The 21,747-nt window shown below is 37.6% G+C and overlaps 2 protein-coding genes across 2 annotated transcripts in view; one reads left to right on the forward strand and one right to left on the reverse strand.

Moving 5' to 3' along the window:
* Positions 1-2,608, forward strand: part of LOC306858552 (cyclin-dependent kinase 17) — a 54,959-nt gene extending 52,351 nt beyond the window's left edge. Inside the window, exon 17 of the mRNA XM_079399132.1 lies at positions 988-2,608. Coding sequence (XP_079255258.1) covers positions 988-1,025 — 38 coding nt within the window. The 3' untranslated portion in view covers positions 1,026-2,608. The remainder of the gene's footprint in view (positions 1-987) is intronic.
* On the reverse strand, positions 2,549-20,763 carry LOC306858553 (ETS domain-containing protein Elk-3-like). Its single transcript, XM_079399133.1, has 5 exons — positions 20,366-20,763; positions 11,574-11,782; positions 10,586-11,344; positions 5,670-5,792; positions 2,549-3,655 (listed from the first exon to the last, which is right to left on the reverse strand). The coding sequence occupies exons 2-5, from the start codon at positions 11,778-11,780 to the stop codon at positions 3,542-3,544; spliced, it is 1,203 nt and encodes a 400-aa protein (XP_079255259.1). The 5' UTR covers positions 11,781-11,782; positions 20,366-20,763; the 3' UTR covers positions 2,549-3,541.
* Between the last annotated feature and the right edge of the window lie 984 nt (positions 20,764-21,747).

Below are 21,747 nucleotides of genomic sequence, written 5' to 3' on the forward strand. Positions count from 1 at the left end.
AATAGCTGTTGAACAGGTTGGTTAATGTGATTTGTATTTAGATTTGGACAATTATTTAAAATGATTAATTATACATTATTTAAAAATTTAAAAAATAAATTGTTTAAGGTTAACTGATACCTGTGACCTCCTGGTGGATTAACAGAAGTGCTGTATGCCAACAAAATCATGACAACATCTTTTAATAGCACTGTCAGTGGATTTATTAATGCATAGTCTTGAAAAAATGTCTATTTAAAAAATAAATGAGTTAAATATTATGTAAAATAAGTGAAATTGCTATTTCTTTGATTTATGATATGGTTTATAAACCATATATAATGAATATTATATTTCAATAAATTAAATATAAAAAAATTATAATATAAAAGTTTATATTTCATATTTAATAAAAATGTCAAAATATTTCAAAACATATTTTTAACAAATTTATTATTTAAATTTATAACAAAATAAAAATAAATGTCCTAAAATGTAATACATTTTATACAAAATAACAAAAAAAAATAGATTTTGTAACCTCTAACGTTTTGTTTCATATATATTAATGTAATTAGTGTGTAATAACTAAAGATATTTTCTAATTTATATATAAAATACTATAAGAATAATGGGACCTTTTTGGATTCATGATGTGCTCCCTTATTATATCAGTTTTGTAAATTAAAAAAATATATATTTTTTTTAGTGTATACATAGTGTACCTTTTAAAATTAATTATATAAATTAAAAAAAGCATTATTTTGTTTGCTTGTACACTGTGGTCTGTCCTCTAATAATATAACTAAATATATATTTTAAATTAATTAATTGTCGTTTTTAACAATTATTTTGTAACCTTGTACACCGTATTCTCTTGTCTGTATAAAGCTAATATATTTCTTAACTGAATATTTAAAATTATTCTTTATAAAACATATTTTGTAACCTTGTACACCTTGTTCTCTCCTCCTTTTCACTCTCAACCTTCTGTCTCTCTCCTCTCAGGCAACAGCAAGAACAGACGGCAGAGCATGCTGTTTTAAGCTGCGTTCCCTCACACTCTTGCCCATCGCTCTCACACAAGCACACACACACACACACACACACTTGACGGCTCTTACTCCGTGACTGTGTTGTATAGACTAACAGACTTAGTCCCCCCTTGCTCACAGAGAGAGGGGTGTTTGTCGCGTGTGCATGCGTGGTGAAGGGGATCGGCCGAACCTGTGGTCTCTTCCACCCCCAAGTGTCCCGCCATCCAGCATGCAGCCTTGAGCCAGAGTGCCCATCGGCCCCTCATCTGGACGCCCCCTTCCCCTGTGTGACGCTTAGGGTGTGCAAGCTTGTGAACGTGTATATATTTATTGACGGAGGGGTTGTTTTGCTGCTAATTGACTACTGTCTCTACGTAACTTCCTCACTCTCGGGGCGACCCTCATGGACACATCAGTCCCACGTTTTTGTTTTGTTTTAAAAGAACGATTATAATTCTGTTGAAACAAAATGTTGATATCGCAGCTGTCATTGTGTTGGTTTTACAGAGGTGGAATGCATAGGCGAGTGTTTTGAATTTGCTTTTGGTTTTCTGGCATGCCGATTGCACTTCAAACCGAATGACAGACTCAAAACATTCATTCCAAAACCTCAAATTTTAACGTATCATTTCAAGAAAAAGTGGATTTGTTCCTCAAAGGCCACATCACTTGAACCAGGGACCATCTCGACCAGGTGGACTTGCAAAACGAGGGTGTAGAAAACAAACACTGGACCAGCAGGAACTTTGTGACCTCACCGTTTTGAACTGAGAAGCGGACCATCTCTCCTTTTGCATTCATTCAGAGTGATCCTATTGGAGCTGAAGTGCTTGTATGCCAGATGTGTTTTTTTTTTTATTATTCTTTCTTTGACCCTTAGAGCTCCTGATGCATCTTCAAAACCAGTTTCTTCTATTAATAGAGCTCCTCTGTAGCTTCCGAGTGTATGTGACGCTTGTAAACGAGCAAGAAAGTGAGGTTGTATGTGTGAAAAAATGGAGAGCTGTAACTGAACAGAGCCCTTTAAAGGCTCCATGCAAGCGATGGCTATGAAGATGAGCTAGTTTCATTAACAGTATTAAGAGATTGTTTTTTAATGTTACATATTGACCCTTCTGTGAATAATGGTATCTTAATGTGGCATGTTGGAGCCCAACTGTCCCACATTTGTGCTTCATTTTATTCAGAAGAGAAAACGATATTGTGTGTATAAAAAGAAAAAAGTAATAACAAAAAAAAAAAAAAAACTTTTGACAGCAGCATTGGACCAATGTTTCTTTTTCCCAGCATTTATAAACATGAAGTACGCAGAAGATATCAAACAGATTTTAGATGACTGTTTTTTTTTTTTTTGTTTGTTTTTTAACTGACAGATGTTAATTAATATTGTCCAATCACAGTCGATTGTTTCTGGAGGTGCGTGCGTGAGTGCGTGCGTGCGTGATTGCGTGTGTATACGTGACGCATGGAGTGCGTGGTGTCCTGTAAGCTCCGCCTCCCAGCTGTCGGCTGAATTGACCGTCTAACTCTTTGTACTGCAGATATTTATTTCTCTTAATCAGTGAAGTAAACATGGTCTGTTTCATACAGCGAACTCTCTGTCGTCTGGTTATTATATTTGTGTGTATTTCATATACAAATGCAAGGTGTTCGTTCAGACGCGTCGCATTCAATGCTTGTTTTTATTTTAAAAACACGAGGCACATTTTCTTGACTCTTGAAAAGCAAAAAAATATAAAATTAATAGCAGAATACACTTTTTTTTTTAATTCATTAATAAAAAAAGGAAGCTATTACAAAGCTTTTCTTTCCAATATTTAAATGGAATTTCGTCTATTACAAAAAAACGTATTTAAGCAGGAAAATAATACAAATACACAATTCTTACACAAAAGGCACTACATTTGAAGCACAGTGCATACAATACAATACCAGACAAACGAACAGAAACCCGGTTCACAGCCTCGGAAAGATTAAAAAAAGAGACTTAAATGCTAATGAGAGTCCTTTAATATGGTTTAAACATGTCTTCTTTTTGAACTGGTCGAGATCTTTCCAGTTGAAGCACCTTAGGAATGGAGAACAGTGCGGAACGCTGAAGTTTAGCTGTTTTACGTCGTCCAGCATCGTTTGTTTCTATCTGAAACTCAGATTATGAAAAATAACTTGCCAAAAAGTCCTGTCAAGCACACGTTCTCCAGGATACAGGTTCTCTAAGGCTCTGTTTCCAATGACTCACCATCTTCTCAAAAGGACACTTCATGTTCTTTGGCATTACCTCATCATAATTCACTATTTTAGGAGCTTGCAGAGGAATTTTGGTGAGCTGTTTGGATTGCAGCCTGAGTTAAAGAAGAAAACAGTTTGCTGGTCCAAAATTCAGAATTGAACTGAAGGGTGCTATAGGTGGCCACAAGGGGGTGAAGTGCAGTCTGGCTCAAAAACGACATGAAGGTCCATAATTCCTTCTTAGTGTGAGAGCAAAGGTATAATTCTGGGGAAGGGATCTGTGGAGTGTCCAGAAATCAGGATTTCTGGCCGCTGGAGGACAGGAGGAGAGAGGAGGAGGAGGAGGATGATGAAGAGGAGTCCAGGTTGGGGAGGGGTACCGGCAGTGGCCCGTTCAGCAAGGTGGGGAACTGTGGGAGTCAGAAAGCAAACAGGACATTGAGGTAATGCTACACATACTGAATCACAATGTTTTCATTTGCTATGTTTACTAACTATACAGCAAATGCTTTATAGGGGGGGGGGGGGGCATTATCAGGAAATGTCATCTAACAGTAAATGAACTGGATCAAATAATAGTTTACACATCTTAATGGTTAAATCTTATCAATAAATGTCCAGGTATTATTTAATGGGATATAAATAATATTTTATTGTTGCTATTATTATTATTATTGTTGCTTTTTTTATTTTGAGGTTAAATACTAGCTGGGAATTTCCTTATGTTCCCTTATGTTAGGATATATATTATTATTGGTTTTTATTATTTCGAGGTTAAATACTACCTGGGAATTTTATGTTTCTTTGTTAAATTTATTATCATTATTATTACCACTTTTTATTTATTTAATTTAGATTTTGAGGTTAAATACTACCTTCATTTCATTATTATTATTATTTATTTATTTATTAGTTAGTTAGATACTACCTGAACGTGTGTTTGTTTATTTATTCATTTATTTGATTTATTTTCGATTTTCAGGTTAAATGGATGTGTCCTTTATTATTATTATCCGTATTATTAGTAGCAGTATCAGTATTGTTATTTTAATTATTATATTATGATTAAATTTTTATTTTATTATAACCTAATAAAGATGAATATAAACAACAAACAAACAAATAAATAAGCCTGTAGGACTGATTTTGGCATTTTGATGACATTTTCAGGACATTTTCCCCAGAAATCGTATTCCTGTAATACAGAAATGAATATCATTCTCTCTGGTGACTTTTTTTTTTTTTTTTTTTAATGATTAAATTATTTACTTTATTCTTTCATTTCTAAAAATACCATAAATTGAATTCAGTACAACAAATGCCACCAAAGTATCCTTAAAATCTGGCTTCAAAAAAGATCAAAGCAACAAAAAAACTATATAATTTCCTACTTTTGATTTTTGAAAGAATACCTGGGCATTTCTTAACAGTTTCTGTAAATATCTCCCAAATACACCTCAGTGAGGGGGAAACAAACACCCTGTCTTTGTGGTTCACAAAACAATCACACTCGTAGTCCATCACGGTAGCGCTAGGAGAGGAACTTCCTGTTATGTGAGAGCTGACTATACACACAGACAGAGTCTTTTTCAGTTATCACCCCCTCCCTTTTTTAACAGGAAGCTGTTTTTCCCCCATATCCAATGCAGAGAGGAAACATCTGTAGCTTATTTCCAAACCCTAATACACACACACCAGTAAATCCATTTCCCGGATTGACTCAAAAACATCTCAAAAGCATCTATTTTTCCTGGTATATGCTTTACAGGTATAGAAAAACCAACAAAAAAAACCCAAAGAAGAATTGCACTGTGAAAGAAAAGAAGCCAGACGTGCCACAAAAGTTTTCCACTGCAGCCAATGACGGCAGGAACAATAATCATGTGACCAACCAGAAATATCCCACTACGGCCGCCCAGGGAGGAAGTGAGAGTGGGGGAGTGAGTGTACGTCTGTCTGTGTGTATGTGTGTCTGTGTGTCTCTGTGTGTGTGTGTGTGCGGTAGTAAAAGTGCACATCACGAACTGACACTATTCCTGTAAAGGCGGAGCCAAGCAGTCGCCCGTGGTTACCGTAATGGTTTCCTGCTGGCTAGCGATGTTTACAGTAAAGACTGGACCCTCCCTTCAAAAAGCAAGATGAGCATAAATATACAGTTTGCATTCTGTCTTTTTTCTTCGCTCACACACACACACACACACACACCTCCCTACACACTCACTCTCCCCCGGGCCAGAACAGGAAGTATCCACAGGATTTCCCCTCTTGCTCACATTTGAAGGCTGAAACATGACACCAAACACAAACACGCTCACAAAACAGACAAGCAAATCACTTTCTAAAACACACTCGCATGTCAGTTCTAAAGCACATCCTGAAATTCAGATTCCTCTTTTTATAGGTTTGAGAATGTTTTGTGCGTACCTGAAAGAGTGACCCGTGGCCCTGTAGCCTGGCGGGGCTGAGAGGGGCTACGGGACTCAGGCTGCTCCAGAAATGAATGGAGGACAGGAGAGGACTGGGCGTCAACAGCAAACCAGAGGGAGTCTGAAGAGAGAGAGGAATAGGGGAGGTATTGTGAAAGGGGGGAACAGGAACATGAGATGTTATTTGTATTAGTCACTGAAGTCATGGATCACGAAATCCCAGTGTCGTTTTGAAATGTTAGAAAGACGAATGTAAGTCTCTGCATGTCCAGACACGTCTTTGCATCAGTTTCCAGATTTTTTCACCTGAACAGGACAAACTTGGAGCGTCAATGGTATGTAGCACAAATGCAATGCGTGTAAGCGGTAGGACGACTGTCCTGGACATAATTGACGCTTTTTTTATGTCCAAGCAGATGGAGCATTTTGCTCAATCTGGCGTTATGAAATAACTGTCTGTCTGTTGTAGATGTTTCAGTATGTTTAAACTTTAAAGCAACAGTTCACCCCCTTAATTAAACGTCCGTCATGTCCTCAAACTCATGTTATTGAAAATCTGTTTAACTTTGTCTTTTGTGGACAATTGTCCCAATTTCAATTTTCCAAAGGTGAGCAGGGACTGTTGAACTCCAAAACAGGGTTGCCAGGTTTTCACAATAAAACTGGTCTAATTGCTACTCAAAACTAGCCCAATTATGTTCTGGGGGTTAAAATACACTGTTTTTTTTATGGGGTTCCCCTGGTAAAATTCACATTTTAGGGGCTAAATATCATGTTATTTGGGTCGCTTAAACCAGCTGATGTGAAAAATAACCCGCGACAACAATGTTAACGGGAAAACTGCAGATTTGCCAATACTGCTCCAAAAAGGCCACTGTAAAATTAGTCCATATGGCTTATGTAGTAGAATACAATAGTCATACAACAGAACTTAGTCAGGTTAGATGCCATATTGAATGTAAATGAGGCTGTGATGGATGGACTTATGGTGTGTACACACCAAACACGAAGCGAATATTCTCATCGTGTTATCATTCTAAATTACTCGCGGGATGTTTTTTGTTTCAATCGCCGAATAAAATCATCCCATAATGTTCTCCTCCATTTTCTGATACAACCGGACATGACAAAATGGACTTGTCAATAAGTTCTTCGCTGACTGTCTTGCGCGACAATGCGTCTTGTGAATTTTCCGCTCGCTTGATCAGCTGGACAGTCAGTATGCTGTTAAATAACAGAATAGAATAGAACTACTCTGATATAGGAGCTAATGTAGTTCCCCCAAATTGAGTTCCTTGAACTGAATAGGTTCCTAGTTCCTGTGGTGCCAAAACTCCAAAAAGTGGGAACTTCCGCCAATAGTTCTAGGAACTATGAAAAGGTTCCTCTGGTGCGAATGCCCCTATAGACACCTGCGATGACAAACGGGGTGAACAGATATTGGAAACTCTAGATTAATGTGTAAAATGTTTGGAGAGAAATAGCGCAGGCACTGGACAAGGATGAAATGTCTGTGTTCATGCGAACTATCAAACAGCGTATGCATACGCTTGCATTTGCATTAAAACTAAGTCATACATATTTAGAACGACATGAATATAAGAAAGTACATTTTTGGGTGACCTGTCCCTTTAAGAGAGAAAGTGGGAGAAAAATCCACACAAGCATGTAGCTTCCCATGGGTCATGGACTTTGGATCACCAGGTTGTGGCAGCATGTGAAATCAATTTCTCGTTCTCACTCAGTTTTTCTCTGTCCTGTGTCACTGTGCTGTAGTGTATGAGATTACGGACATATGGCTTTACTTACAAGTCTCTCTTTTCTCGCTTATGCCATTCTGTCTGTCTTTTCCCTCTTCCTGTCTCTCTACCTCTTTTTAAAAACCTGTCGGCCTGCCACGCATTTCTCCCAACCCACCCAGTAAAGACCGAAACGTTTCATAGAATAGCTGTATTACCAGAATAGGTGTGTGCCCTGTCTATTTGTTACCTGTTGAAGGCTTAAAAACAGTGCCGTAGAGGATGGTTTTGTGTTCATTTATAGCTCAGTTCCAAAACCTAGGAAGCTTCCTACAATGAAATGAAAGCTCTACACATGCAGCAACTAAATAGTGCAAAATTTGCTTCTTGCTAAGCTAACAACATTATACTCTGCCATAAAAAAATTTGAAAAATACATTGCATTTATATTGTACTATAGCATATTGGAATAAATAGTCAGTTTTTACTTAGACAAAACTATTTTTGTTAATACTTTTGTTAAATATAAGTCCAGTTCTCAGGGTTCCCACTCTGTCAAATGTCAAATCCCCTGACTTTCACTGACTAAAAAGCTGAATTTCCATGACCTATAATGAACGGAAAAACTGTCTGATGCTGTGCAGAGCAATTTTTTTGCTTTTTACATTAAATGCTCTTTGATAGTTTTTATACTTTTTATTTTTAAACTCGGTCTTTGAAGAGGTCGGTTTGTAGCCAAAGCTCCTAAAAATTTAACTTTTCTGGCATATTTGCCTTAGTTAACTGGTACAGCCTGGTGACTGCATTTGACTTAGTGATTGGCACTTGACGAGTGGGAAGGGAATAAAATGGAGCTGAAAAAAATGATTTTTTTCAGTGGTTAAAATTATTACTTGCCCTGTTAATATTGCCCGTCTTTCGGATGAGACGTTAAACCGAGGTCCTGACTCTCTGTGGTCACTAAAAATCCCATGGCACTTCTCGTAAAGAGTAGGGGTGTAACCCCGGTGTCCTGGCCAAATTCCCTCCACTGGCCCTTATCAATCATGGCCTTCTAGTAATCCCCATCCATTTGATTGGCTCTATCACACTCTCCTCTCCACCTGTAGCTGGTGTGTGGTGAGCGCACTGGCGCCGTTGTACTGTGGCTGCCGTCGCATCATCCAAGTGGATGCTGCACACTGGTGGTGGTTGAGGAGAGACCCCCACATGATTGTAAAGCGTTTTGGGTGTACGGCAATACACAATAAATGCGCTATATAAATGCATCATTCATTCATTCATTCATAATATTTTCACTAGCCTTGCTACAAAAAAAAAAAAAAAGTTACTTTTATCAATTTAGATTTTTGTATTCTAATAAACAAACTTGACACCAATATTTTAGATACCAATAAAATTGTACAATTCTCATGTTACAATGTTAATACTACAGCAGAAAAAAAAAAAAAAAAAAAAAACACTAGCCTAACTAATATAAAGTTCAAACATTATTAAAGATAAGCGACAGCCAGTAAATAAGCACAAATGAACAAATTGCAAGTAATAGCAAAATTAAATATATAGCAAAGATAGAAATGAAATTTTACTTAAGTTTTTATGTTTGTAGGTGTTCAGGTACAGAAATGGAATAATTACTTATAAAATAACATTTGCATATTCTTCACTCTGCGTTGCACCTTGATTTTTCATTGCCATTTGAAATTAGTGGCAAGGTAACCACTGCATTTTAATCATGAATCAATCAAAAAAAAAAAAAACGCGTGCAATGCTTGATTTATTTTAGACTGCGTAATTTGAAAATCTGAAGCAAAAACAGAATGGTGTGACTTTAGCTTTGTGAAATTATGCTATGTGAAACGGAAACAGCAGCCGGGCTGAATGAGATGCAATTTCCCTCTCTGACAGCAGGTGGCGCTTATGGAACAGTGATACAGCGTTTCCTTGGTTGCCGATACTCATTTAAATGCATCATGAATCTTGTTCTGTCTGTTATGGCATTTTCCCCTCTTAGCGTCCGTCCTCAGTAACTCTGGCCTCTGTTAATGGCCGTTTACAGACTAATTGTAATAATAATGTAATATTTGCACACAAATGGCATTTGGGAAAATGATTGCAGTGCAGTTTGTGTGTACGCCGGAACAGAAGATGCTCTAAAATGAAACAAAAATGTCCGGTCGAACGGGTGCATGTACTCCACTGTAAAAATGAAATATAGAATAATCATTGTTAAAGCTACAAAGTTACTTGCCAAGACGGGTTATTTATATTTTTGTATGTATTTGCCCATTCAGGCGCAAGAAAGACGCTGAGAGAAACTCAATTCAGGGCTTGCGCATGTCAGAGTCGTGGCTGTCTGTACACGCTGTTTACGCAGAACACAGCACGTGAGTACTGAATGGAGTTGGCGAACAAAAATCCCTGATATTCCATGACTTGGATAAAAAATATCTAAAATTCCCTGACTTTCAATGTCTGGAATAGACGTTTTAAAATTCCATGATATTCCAGAATTTCCATGACTCGTGGGAACCCTGAGTTCTAATGTATGAGAGTGACAAAATTAGCCCAACATAATCAGACCAATAATTACGTATTTGTTAAAAACGTAGCTGCAACCTTCTCACGAATGAATCCAATAGAACTTTACATTAGCATGTTGCTAAGCTAACTACACAATATTCTAATAAGCATAGCATAAAAATAATGTCTAATGTCATTTATTATTTAAATTTGAACAATTCTAATAAATAATGTATGATATTAATTTAAATGTTAGCATTTTTACATTTATTTTAGCTTTTGGCTATACTTGGCTTAACTGTTCACTGTCAATTAAATACTGCTTTACATTAGCATGTTGCTAAGCTAACTACACTGTGTTCTAATACAGCAGTATAGAAATTACATAGCACACAAATGTTGTGTAAAATAGTACATTTTTTTCTTTATCAGTCATTTTTGGTATTGAATGAAATGTATTTGACATTTCTTTCTCTTTGACTGAGCTTGTCGCTATGCAGTCTGGGGTTATTTGCTATTAGCCAAAAGAGGGCACCTTGTATTCTTCCTATATTTGAGAAAAATCCTTTGCTTTGATCATTAGGAAACAGATGCATGTGTGACATAAATATGCATGTGGAAATGTAAATGTACATGTGACATAGTTTAATACCTGTGCAGTGAAAAAGGCTGGTGTAAGTGACCCTGAGGGCAGTGCTGGGCTGTTGAGGGCGATGGAGCCCAAGTCACTTCCTGAAAGCAGTATGGAAGGGGTGGAGATTTCTAGCCCTTTGGGTTTCCGAGCTTTGGGAGGCAGTCCGTTGCTACCGGTCCTCCTCTCTGGGGGCGTGGCCCGATTCTGGGCTCGCTCCCTGTGGCCGGATGATAAATTTAGAGGCTGAGCGCTTTGCTCTGATTCGTCTATGCGAGCCTCCAGGCTGCGCTCCGGCCGCAGCGTGTAGACAGGGCTATGAGAAGGGGAGGGGCTACAGGATGAACAAGGGGAGGATTTTGAAGCGAAGAAGACCTCTGCGGATGCAGGTGGTGGCGAGGAAGCTAGGGGAACGACCTTTTCTGATCGATTAGTGACAAAGCGAATCACCGTTTGTCCCTCCTCCCCTCGTTCGCCCCCTCGCTGCTGCTCGACTTTGATTGGATGCAGCAGTGGAGTCGGGCTTTGGAGGGAACTGACTGTGAAGGACGAGTACAGACCAGAGTGGAGATACTCGTTCCTGCAGGCGGGGCTTCTCAGCGATGATGGAGACTCCTCCCCCTCACCACAATCTGACTCCACCTCCTGCAACATGACGCCCCCTGCGACGTGACCCCCATCCCGGCCGAGCTCCACCGCTTGGGGATCCATCTTCAGAATATCAGGGAACGAGACGAACTTGTATACAAACTTCTGGCCAATCACCTTCTTTATGATGTTCTGCAAAAGAAAAGGGATTATTACAATATATACAAATGGCAGTTTGTAACTATTTTACCCGAAATGGTGGCTAATTCGTATGCATTTGTACAATCTTGGTCTTAGTTTGATCTGCTAATGCCCCATCAACGGTTAGTTGTAGGGGTGGAAAATCATACTTTTCCATACAAATCACATTGTATGAATTCATTACGAAATCGCCACCTCGTAAAATTGTTGCGTGTGTAACCTTGTCATAGTAGTAGCGTAGTGCTCGGCTAAGTTTGTCATAGTTCATGTTGGTCTTGTTCTTGCGCAGGCCCCAGAGTTTGGCGACTTCTTCTGATTTGAGCAGCTTAAACTCGCCGTCGTTGGACGTCCAGCAAATCAGGTGCTTATGGCTCTGGTCCAGCAGTAGCTGCAGCAGAAACTGCCACAGCGTGATGGCACTCTCCATATCTGTCAGACAAGAGAGGTAAAATTATAAACATTAACAGTTTACATTTTAATAATCATAATAGGGCTGGTATTCTTTTCCAGACCCTAATTAGAACCTAGTTAAATGTTTTTTTTTTATTTTAAAAAATAATAAAGCCAAACTAAAGCCAATTTTACACTCTGTCTGCATGCATTGTGTGTTTATCTGGAAAGAAAAGGTGGCTTGAGGACACGTTTAATGAACCTAACAAGGTTTAAGGATCTGAAGAAGATGCTGTGTTACCGCAAAGCCAAATTTAGTATATGTCTGTGAATAAGCACGGACTGGCGCCTTGTTTCAATTGATCTGATAATCCGACATCCTTCCAGGAGTTGACTGCATTCGTAAAAAAACGTTCCTTTAACCATATTCATGCAGGTTTTGAACAGGAAGTGGTGAAAAGGGAAAGGCCAGAGCATCAGCCGTACAAATGCGGCCACATTAAAGAACGCTCCTGAATTCATCCTCTTCCTTTAATTTCCCCTTTTCCCTCTGCACTCTTCATCTCACGCATGAACAAAAAATGTCATTCCTGAGTGCCCTCCCACAAACTCTACAAGCATTTCCTGTTCTGTTGTACATTAACGCACAGGCTCATGAACAACAAAGAGCTATCAGCCAGAAAGCCTGACATGGGGATGAATCGCAAATAAGCAACATGTTCCAGCATCGACCGTGCTGCTGAACTCTCTGGGACGGAGGTGTCCGCTCAAAGGCAGGCAAATACACCCACTGGTGAACAGAGATTACTAACAGGGTAAACATGGAGTTTATCCACAAGATCCTGTTTAGGAACATAGATTAGAGCGACCAGGTAGAGATTAGTGGGTTAAGGGGGCACAAAATAGTTCAAATGTCCCAAACCTAGAGCCAAAACCTACAACAAGTAGAAAGGGAATTCTCAAAGGTATCAAAACGCCAATACAGTTAAAAGGTTTGGGATCATTTACTTTTTTTTTAAAAGAAATTAATTATTTTATTCAGCAAGGATGCATTAAATTGATCAAAAGTGACTATTTCAAAATAAGGTCTATTTCAAATAAATGCTGTTCTTTTGTACTTTATATTTATCAAAGAATGTTTTCCAAAATAAATTGTTTTCAATATTTATAATGATTAGAAACATTTCTTGAGCATTAAATCAGCATATTAGAATGATTTCTGAAGGATCACGTGACACTGAAGACTGGATTAATGGTGCTGAAAATTCAGCTTTGCATCACAGGAATAAATTATATTTTAAAATATATGAAAACAGAAAATGATTGTCTTAAATTGTAATAATATTTCACAATATTACTGTTTTTACTGTATTTTTGATCAAATAAATGCAGCTGTGGTGCACATAAGAGACTTTCAAAAACATTTAAAAACACCACATTTTTGAACGATAGTGTATATCTGATCAAAATATCGGTTGATCCAGAATAACAGTAATACAAAACATGAAGTCAAACACTTCCCTTTAAATTGATCTGCTGCGTAATCCTTGAACATCACCCAAACCGTTATTATCAGACTTTAATTCTGCCAAAATTAGTTCAACATGCAAAGACACACATACTTAATCTTTATACACCATGGCCACCCATGTTGAAGATAAAATGGATAGATCGTCCAGTTTTTGTGAATGGGTTTCAGAGAAGAAAATGGCTAAAAGTGCTCTTTATATTCTGGCGCTGTGGTTGGACACAGACAGGAAGCTTCAATCTCACAAAACAGGATGTGCACACTGATATTTGCTCTCATTCCTTCAAAAAACCTTACACATAAGCAGAGCCTTTCATTGTAACATTTATAGTTTGGACAACATGATTTGAGTGATGCTAAACTGTCCTGCACAAGACAAAGACAAATTAATAATTTTTTCAGCTTACTTAGATTTAGACAACAAAGCTGTAGTCAATCTGGATCCATTGGGTGTAAAATAAGGATTTTCTCATGAACGGGAGTGAGTTTTTTCATCCATGCGGTCTGGGATTGACTACAGGAAGGTGCAGTGGTTCAATGTTAAAAGCCCAACAGTACAGGAAGTTTAAATCTTGCTTGGGCCACTTCCTGTGACCGCTATCATCATGCCCTTTAGCCACATGCTTACCCTTAGTGTACTCTCATAACCTCTTCCGCTACATCCCTGGTTAAGGTTTAGGAAATATAAAAATTATATATACATAACAAAACATGTACACTTTGACCAGGGGATGCAACATTTTCATTGTTTTATTGAGTTTTTTATGGTGACAAGACTAACATTTTACTTTTCAAACAACAGGCAAGTTGACCTGTTACAAATTAAAATGACAAGTTGAAAATAAAATTAAATATACAATTAGGAATGTATAACAAGTGAAAAAAATAAAATAAATACTTTTATATATAAAATTTGAAATAAGTATTTTCAGTACACTTAATATTTCTAGAAATGTTTTCTCAAGTGCAGTTATAAAATCTTTAATTTAAATATAATTAATTAAAATATATATGTAACTTTATTAGTATCTATTTGTCTAATTATTTTTAATTATGAAAAATCATAAAATAAAATGGTAACAAACAAATAAATAAATAGAAATAGACCAGTTGCTGAAAAATAAACAAACAAACAAACAAAAATAAAGCACCATAAAATGATCATAAAAGTAATCCAATATGATTTGTGCACTATCAAGTCTTCTAAGATCACATAAAAAACACACTTTTCAATATGTGCATGTTTTCATCGCATGAAAAAAAAGAAAATTTCTCCTTTTATGTTTCACAGAATAGAGAAAATTAAGTGAGTTTGGAACATCATGATGGCTCATGAATGACCATAGACTTTTCATTTTCAGTGAACTATCCCTTTAAGAAACATGCATATACTTAATATGTTGTGGCACAGAGTTTGCTTATTTTCAGTGGATATCTGGTGCATAAGACAGAGTGAAGTTGAGGGGATGGTGTTGAGTGTTGGGATGCAGGACAGCAGGAAGACCTGGGTGGAGGAACAGTAAAGGACCTCAGGTTGAGGTCTGAGAGGCGTTTAATAGACATGAGGAAACCAGTTTGACTTGAATTCAAAGCTGTCACGTGTGTGTGTGTGTGTTTGAACACACTCCTCAGTTTTAACTAGCGTTACATCATGCCCTTTGGTAACTGTAAGTCAGTCAAACAGGGCGGGCTGGCGTTTACTGCAGCCTTCCTGCTGTCTGAGCCAACGCTCTCCCGAGACGGATGGAGGGAACGAACGAGACGAAGTGGTAGATGGAGAAACAAGCCTGTCTGGCTCACTAGTGTGGATAGCTCTGACACGGAGCGTGTTTTATTGGCCAAGTGGAACTCCCTGGTTGCAGACGGCCTTATTTTGGGAAAGTCTTTGTCATATTTTTGACAAACTTTCACCCTGGTTTTCGCTCATCAAACTGCTGGCTCTGGAAGACATTGAGGGATTGATCAAATAATGAGCCGAAAGGAACAAACAACCCCAAACTTTATCAGGACAGGCTACAGTCAAACCTAAAACACTTGAACACTTTGGGAGTCAGTAGGAGTTTGAAAAATAGTTGCAAAATTAGTAAATATAATATAATAGAATATAATAAATATTTAAAAAGAAAAAGGAAAAAGTTATTAAATTTTGATGTAGTAAAGTGACTATTCCATTGGGAATTAACTGGATCTTGAAAAATGAGTAAATATTGTAAGAAAATAATAAAACTGAAGTTTTAATAGTGAAATTTAGTAAAGTTTTTGTTTTGTTTGTTTTTCGTTTTGATTTGGTAATGTGACATTGAAATAAAACACTTGATTTGATCCTTCGGGAGGCAATTTAACTGTGAAAAATGGTTGGAAAATGAGTATATATTTTTAGAAAATTAGAAAAGTAAAAGTTTATTACATTTTGATGAATAGACATTTCTGAATAAAACGCTTGATTTTATTCACCAGGAATCGTCTGGTTGTGAAAAATGTTTGCAAAATGAGTAAATGTTTTAAGAAAATAAGAAAAGTGAAATTTTATTACATTTTATGTGACATTTGTACATAAAACACTTGGTTATCCATCAGAAATCAACTGAATTGTGAAAAATGGTTGGAAAATTTGTAAATATTTACAATTACAATTTGATGATAGATTATGATTATTTTTTCACTTTGGAATAACAATCAGTGAATAATTCCTGCAAACCTGGAACATGTATTAAGATTTTGATTTCATGTTGGCTTTCTGCTTCATAATTTGGTGTGCAAGACTTTTTATTTTTGTCTTTTCAGTTGCTTTTGGTTGGAATATCAGTCAGAGGGAGAGTAAAGAGACACAAACAGCAAGATTCGGCCAAACCTGGTGACAAAGGAGGAAGTGCTCAGAATATGCTGCCAAAACAGGCTACAGATATTTATCAGGAAGTATCGTGTGCTTTCTCACACACACACACACACACACACATGCTCATTGAATACTCTTCTACATATGTGACACAGATCTCATTATACATATGTAGCAATTTACAGTCAGATCTCAGACTTAACTCTTGGGCAGAACATGAAAGCTCGCCGTACGCCACATACCCAGTTATTTTTTTCCAAACCCCCAAAGAAGCTAAATAAAACCATTTCCTGCTCCAGCATCCTCTGAGCGGAGCATCTGCGTTAAACGACCGTAAAACTGTCTATATCAGGACTTCCTCCAATTCTCCTTTGAAGGGCGTCTTCCTGGGAATGCCGATCCCGAACTGAAAGGTAGGAATTCCTGCTGCGGGGAGCAAACACGGGAACGTGGGGACCACACGGACACAAGGCACAAATGGGAGGTTTCCTATTCTCTTTTCATGCACAAACCTCTCACCCATATGGACGTCTAAAGACAGACACGCTGTGTGTGACACCATGATCAACGGACTCATTGATACCCAGATTTACTGCTCTAATCAAAGGGAATAAACAGAGGGAGCTGATTTCAAAAGCTCTTGGCAGTTTGGAGAAGTTTCTGCACGGAACGTGGCTGTAAAAGTCATTGTTAGATTATTAGAGACACATTCGAACATAGCGCTGCATTGGCTCTGTTCTTCTCCCGTTGTCTGGCATGCATCAGCTTCATGGTCATTGGGTTTAAAGATGTTTTAACACACTGCATGAAATTTAGGATGAAATAAATGAATCATCCATAGTTTTTACAGTTAGATGGCATCAGTAGGTCCACAGGGATTCTATCTCTCAACATCCGCTTGTCAATCAATCATGTTTGTTTATTAAATATTTTAACAATAAGAGCAGTACTTTTTAGTTCTGTTTAACCATGTTTTTTTTCCCAAATAGTGCAGAAAATTTAAAAAAAAAGTGTACAGATACCATCTAATCCTAGAAAGTTTTCCTAAAAGTTTTACCACCTTAAATGCTTATTTGTCACAGAAAAGTCGATTTGTGAGTTTACACTGTAGAAGATACACTAAAAAAATGTGTTGCAAAGTAAATACAGCAGGAAAGATTGATTATTTTCTCCAATAAATGATCTGAGCTTAATAAATAAATCTACTTTGATTTATCTATAACGATGTCTCATATTTGTTTCAAAGTAGAAAACTTTGCAATAGGTTTCAAAAAGTTTAACATTTAATATAATCTACCTAAAACTACCTACATTTACAATGCACTGTTCCCATAATGCATTGGGTAATGAATACTTAAGGGCTTGTTTTTGCACTGCTTGCCAGTTTTATTTGCACTTTTGTTAATTTTGCAGTTATATTCTTGTTTTGTGTTTTGAGTTACTTTTCTACTGCTCAAAAATTACCCACCATAACTGTGTTTTGTGTACCAAAAATTGAACTAGTTGTAGTTAGTTTCCAAAAAATTATGTATTAAGTATATAGTTTTAATTATTTTACAATTGCAAGTTGCGGATATATTTGAATTTTAGATATACGCATTTAATATTATTTTACAAAGTAGATTTTGCTTAATTTTATACGGTCAAAATGTACTACTTAAAATTGCGCTTTTCGAGTCATTTTTCAGTGTGCAGCTGAACTTTTTCTCAGATCGCCATAGGTGAGAAACTCTATTGGAACTTGTTTTCAAAAAATGCCAATGGAAAACACACACAAAAAAAACCTTGCAAACATCAAATCTATCCAACCCATCTAACCATGCAGGAAGTAGACAGGAGGAACATGTCTGTAGACACAGAACCAGGCAACAGCTCAGTCTGTCAGTGGCTTAACAGGCAACATAGAGTATACTGCCTGATAAGGCTGATTTTTAAACTTTCACACACTGCATGTGTGTGTGTGTGTGTGCATGTTTATGTGGTTTATGAGGACACAAATTTGTATAATGACATGGGTATGACAGAGGTATTACAATATGAAGGTGGTTTATGAGGACACTGCCTATGTCCCCGTAATTCAAAAGGCTTAAAAAACATACTAAATGGTGTTTTTTTGAAAATCTAAAAATGCACAAAGTCTCCTGTGAGGGCTAAGTTTAGGTTTAGGGCAATAGCACACACAGTTTGTTCAGTATAAAAACCATTACGCCTATGGAGTGTCCCCATAAACCACAAAAACCAACATACGTGTGTGTGTGTGAGTATAACAGGGAAAAGAGGACAATCTTTCAGGTGAGAAGATGCACTCCAGGCTCTCTCCAGCGTAAAGTGACACGCTCACACCCTTCAAGACTCATGCAACAGACACGCAGGGACAGTTTGGACCCAAAACCCCAAGCCCAGTGTTTTGAATGGCCCCTAGACAGCTTTTAAACACCAAACTTGCCGTCGCGCTCACAAACCCCTCCACTGTAGCGCCAGCGGAAACTCGTAATGAGATTAGTTGGTGTGCGCAGACATTACTTCGCCATGACTAAATGTGCGCTCTTCCTGCGCACACAGACTGCAGTGGAAAATTCAGGGAGCTCCTGCTGAAGAGAGGGAGAAAAGAAAGCCGTGAAGGACTTCTCTCCACGATCACATTTCTCCAGAGAGAGCTGCAGCTCTTGAAATTACGCAGACAGATCCGAGAACGTCTGGCGGCGTGTCTGTGTCCATATAGTGGCTTCAGAAACCGCGTGGACACTTTAAAATATCATTGCTTTTAGTAGCAAAATATCAAAAAAGAAAACATTCCTTATACTTTAAACTAGATTTTGGAATGCTTGCATTAAGCTTTTAAATCTAGTTGGCTGTTCTATTGAAATTATGGTTCCTCTTTAAGCAATTTCATGGAAAATACAGAAATATTATGGCATAAAAATATAAATATAATAGTAAAAAATTGATTGTAAAGCATTCCTTGATTACATTGAACTAGATTTCACTGCATTTTACTCTTTGCATTAAACAGTTTGAATCTAACTGGCTGTTTGATCAAAATGATGGTTCCTCTTTTAACCCATTTTAGGGCAAATACAAGGCTAAAAATACTGAAATGCAAATAATAATCCTACTAATCACAGTTGGTTGTTTATTTGTTTTACCACTGAGCATTTAAAATGTCTTGTGTTTGAAATAATGTCTATGTAAGACTCTAAAACCGGCATAATTGCAAATCTATCCAACCCATCTAACCATACAGGAAGTAGACAGGAGGAACGTGACTGTAGACTTTACACGCAGTGTCCAAAACTCCAGAAGGAAATTGCATCCAAGGTTGCATTAGATTTAAAGAAAGATGGCACGAGCATGCTTTAAAAACCAAAACATCTCATTTGAAATGATAATATCGTAGTTTCAAATGAAGACCAAAAATATGTAGCCTATGTGGACACTTTCTCCTTGTCAGAGGTGAACTTGACAAACTACACCAGGTTACTATGCTAGGACACTTGTGGTGAACTTGGGGACATCTTGGGTTAGATCTGAGGAAACTCTAGCATTATCTGCTATCTGAAGTCCATACATGTCTGACTTACAGTAAGTCCCCAAACACATGTTGGGCTCACAAGCATCGATCTCCTCCAATCATATTAAATATCCCAGGGCATATCCAGATGCAGGAGTAACATCAGCTCTAGGGCTGAACTGAAGTTTCTTTGTTTGCCCAAATGACTCATTTTCAAGATGCTGTCTGCTGCCAGTTTCAATCCGGAAGCGCATGGCAATTAGTCTGCTGCTGTTTCCAGACAAACCAGAAACTCTACTAGTGCGTTTAAAGCGCCAGGAGCCAAATTTCAGCATTTTCTAGCAGTCCTGTTTTCGAAATTACAACCAACAAAATGTTTCAAACATACATCCGGAAATCGTGAGCTCAACAGGTATTCATACTTTTCTCAACCGTGCGTAAACGGTGCGTAAATTGCGCGTAAGTAACGGGAACGGTGGACACTTGAAGTGTCTTCTGTCTCTGTTATTGCTAAAAGAGATCTATTCGTTTTTAAACATTAATTACATTATAACTGTACACATTTAAGCCTCAAACCTCACATTTCAAACAGCTCCGTCGTTTGGATACGTTCATTCTTTTGGGGGGATATCAAGTTTCAGTCGTGTACTTTGGAAGGTTTCTTCCTTTCAATGTTATTATGAAGTAATTACACGTTTAAAAACATGTATAAAACGTTCGAATAGCATGGATGGATTATTCACATACCTGTGCGTAATGGTCAGGCTTTTTGGGGTCCTTTTTCGCTTTATTAAAAAGAATTCCGTATAATGCGCTGTTTTTCCATGCTGTCGGCCGTCTCGGCAGCTCTCAGTCGGACTGTAATGGGATCCCGACTGTTTTCTCTCTCTCTCTCTCTTTCTCTCTCTCTTTCTGAGCAGGAAGTTGGTGCAGGCAGACAGCGAGCCGGCTCACTTCCTCTAGCCGTGCGCTATTCCCCAGGCGCTCGGCCCGTCTGTGTAAACACGCTTTTCCTCCTCCAGCCACCATCCGACGATCAAGAACACAAGCAAACACGCGCGCGCACGCAGTATACTGTAATCTGAATCTGCTGCGAGCGGAGCGCACTGACTTCACCCTCTTCCTATCCGGGACCAGTCGGGAGGAGCCGTGTTCCTTCCTCTACACACATTGTGTGTGTGTGTGTGTGTGTGTGTGTGAGATTCTGACGTTTGGGGATCAAGTTGCTAGAAAACGTCCTCATAACTTTACTAAATCAGGGAGAAAAAAATCTTAAAGAGAATAAATAGGTCATTCTGTGAAATGGGTGGATTTTCCTTTTGAAATGGTGACTTTTGTACATTTTTAAAGGATTGTAAACATTCTGTTAGACAAAAAAAAAAGTTGTAATTGTAAAAAAAAAAAAAAAGTTAGGCTAATAATTTTCTATTGCGGCATCGCAAGCTAAATTAATACCTTTTAATTTGTACTGAGACTATGATTACGGGTTCAGAACGGTACTGGATGCTTTGCCAGCCTTGTTAAAAGTGCTTAAAAATATTACAATGCTATTTTCCCACAAATATGCACATTTTAAAAAAATATATAATAAAAAATAATACCCTAGTTAATTTTATAAATTACTTAATAAATAAATAAATACTTATTTATTGGCATATCAAAAGATTGTAGACATGTGCAATGCAAATAAACAAGTGATATTAGCATATAAACTGTCTCTCAAATAATAAAAAATGTCTCTCAAATAATAAAACGCAGACCTGTATCTGTATTTCTGTTGCTACTACAAATAAATCTCTCTCTTAGTAAATGAGTGGCATGGGGCTCCACAGGGGGGTGGAACCATCTTCCGATTTCCTGGAGGGATATCCACTGACAGGAAGCCGGATCCTTCAAAACACACGCACACACACACACACTCACTTACTCACACACACACACACACTCACTTACTCACACACACACACACAATTGACCAGTCTCTTAACCTCTTCTTTAAATTCTGATTTATCTGATGTTATGTAATAACTGAATGGCTGATATTAATGAATAGGCCCGAGTCTGTCCCCTTGCAATGTTCACACACACTGATATTTTAAGGGGCATATGAAAACAATTATGATCTCAGC

This window comes from Barbus barbus (assembly GCF_936440315.1).
Source record: "Barbus barbus genome assembly, chromosome: 39".
Lineage (NCBI taxonomy): Eukaryota > Metazoa > Chordata > Actinopteri > Cypriniformes > Cyprinidae > Barbus > Barbus barbus.

Bases quoted from the DNA above. Each gene is read 5' to 3' on its own strand.
- LOC306858553 (XM_079399133.1), bottom strand. From the start codon at position 11,780: ATGGAGAGTGCCATCACGCTGTGGCAGTTTCTGCTGCAGCTACTGCTG. The intron at 5,793-10,585 runs GTATTAAACTAT...CTCTCTCTTCAG, and splicing joins CAGCCTTTTTCACTGCACAG to ACTCCCTCTGGTTTGCTGTT. The intron at 3,656-5,669 runs GTACGCACAAAA...TGACTCCCACAG, and splicing joins GCCACGGGTCACTCTTTCAG to TTCCCCACCTTGCTGAACGG.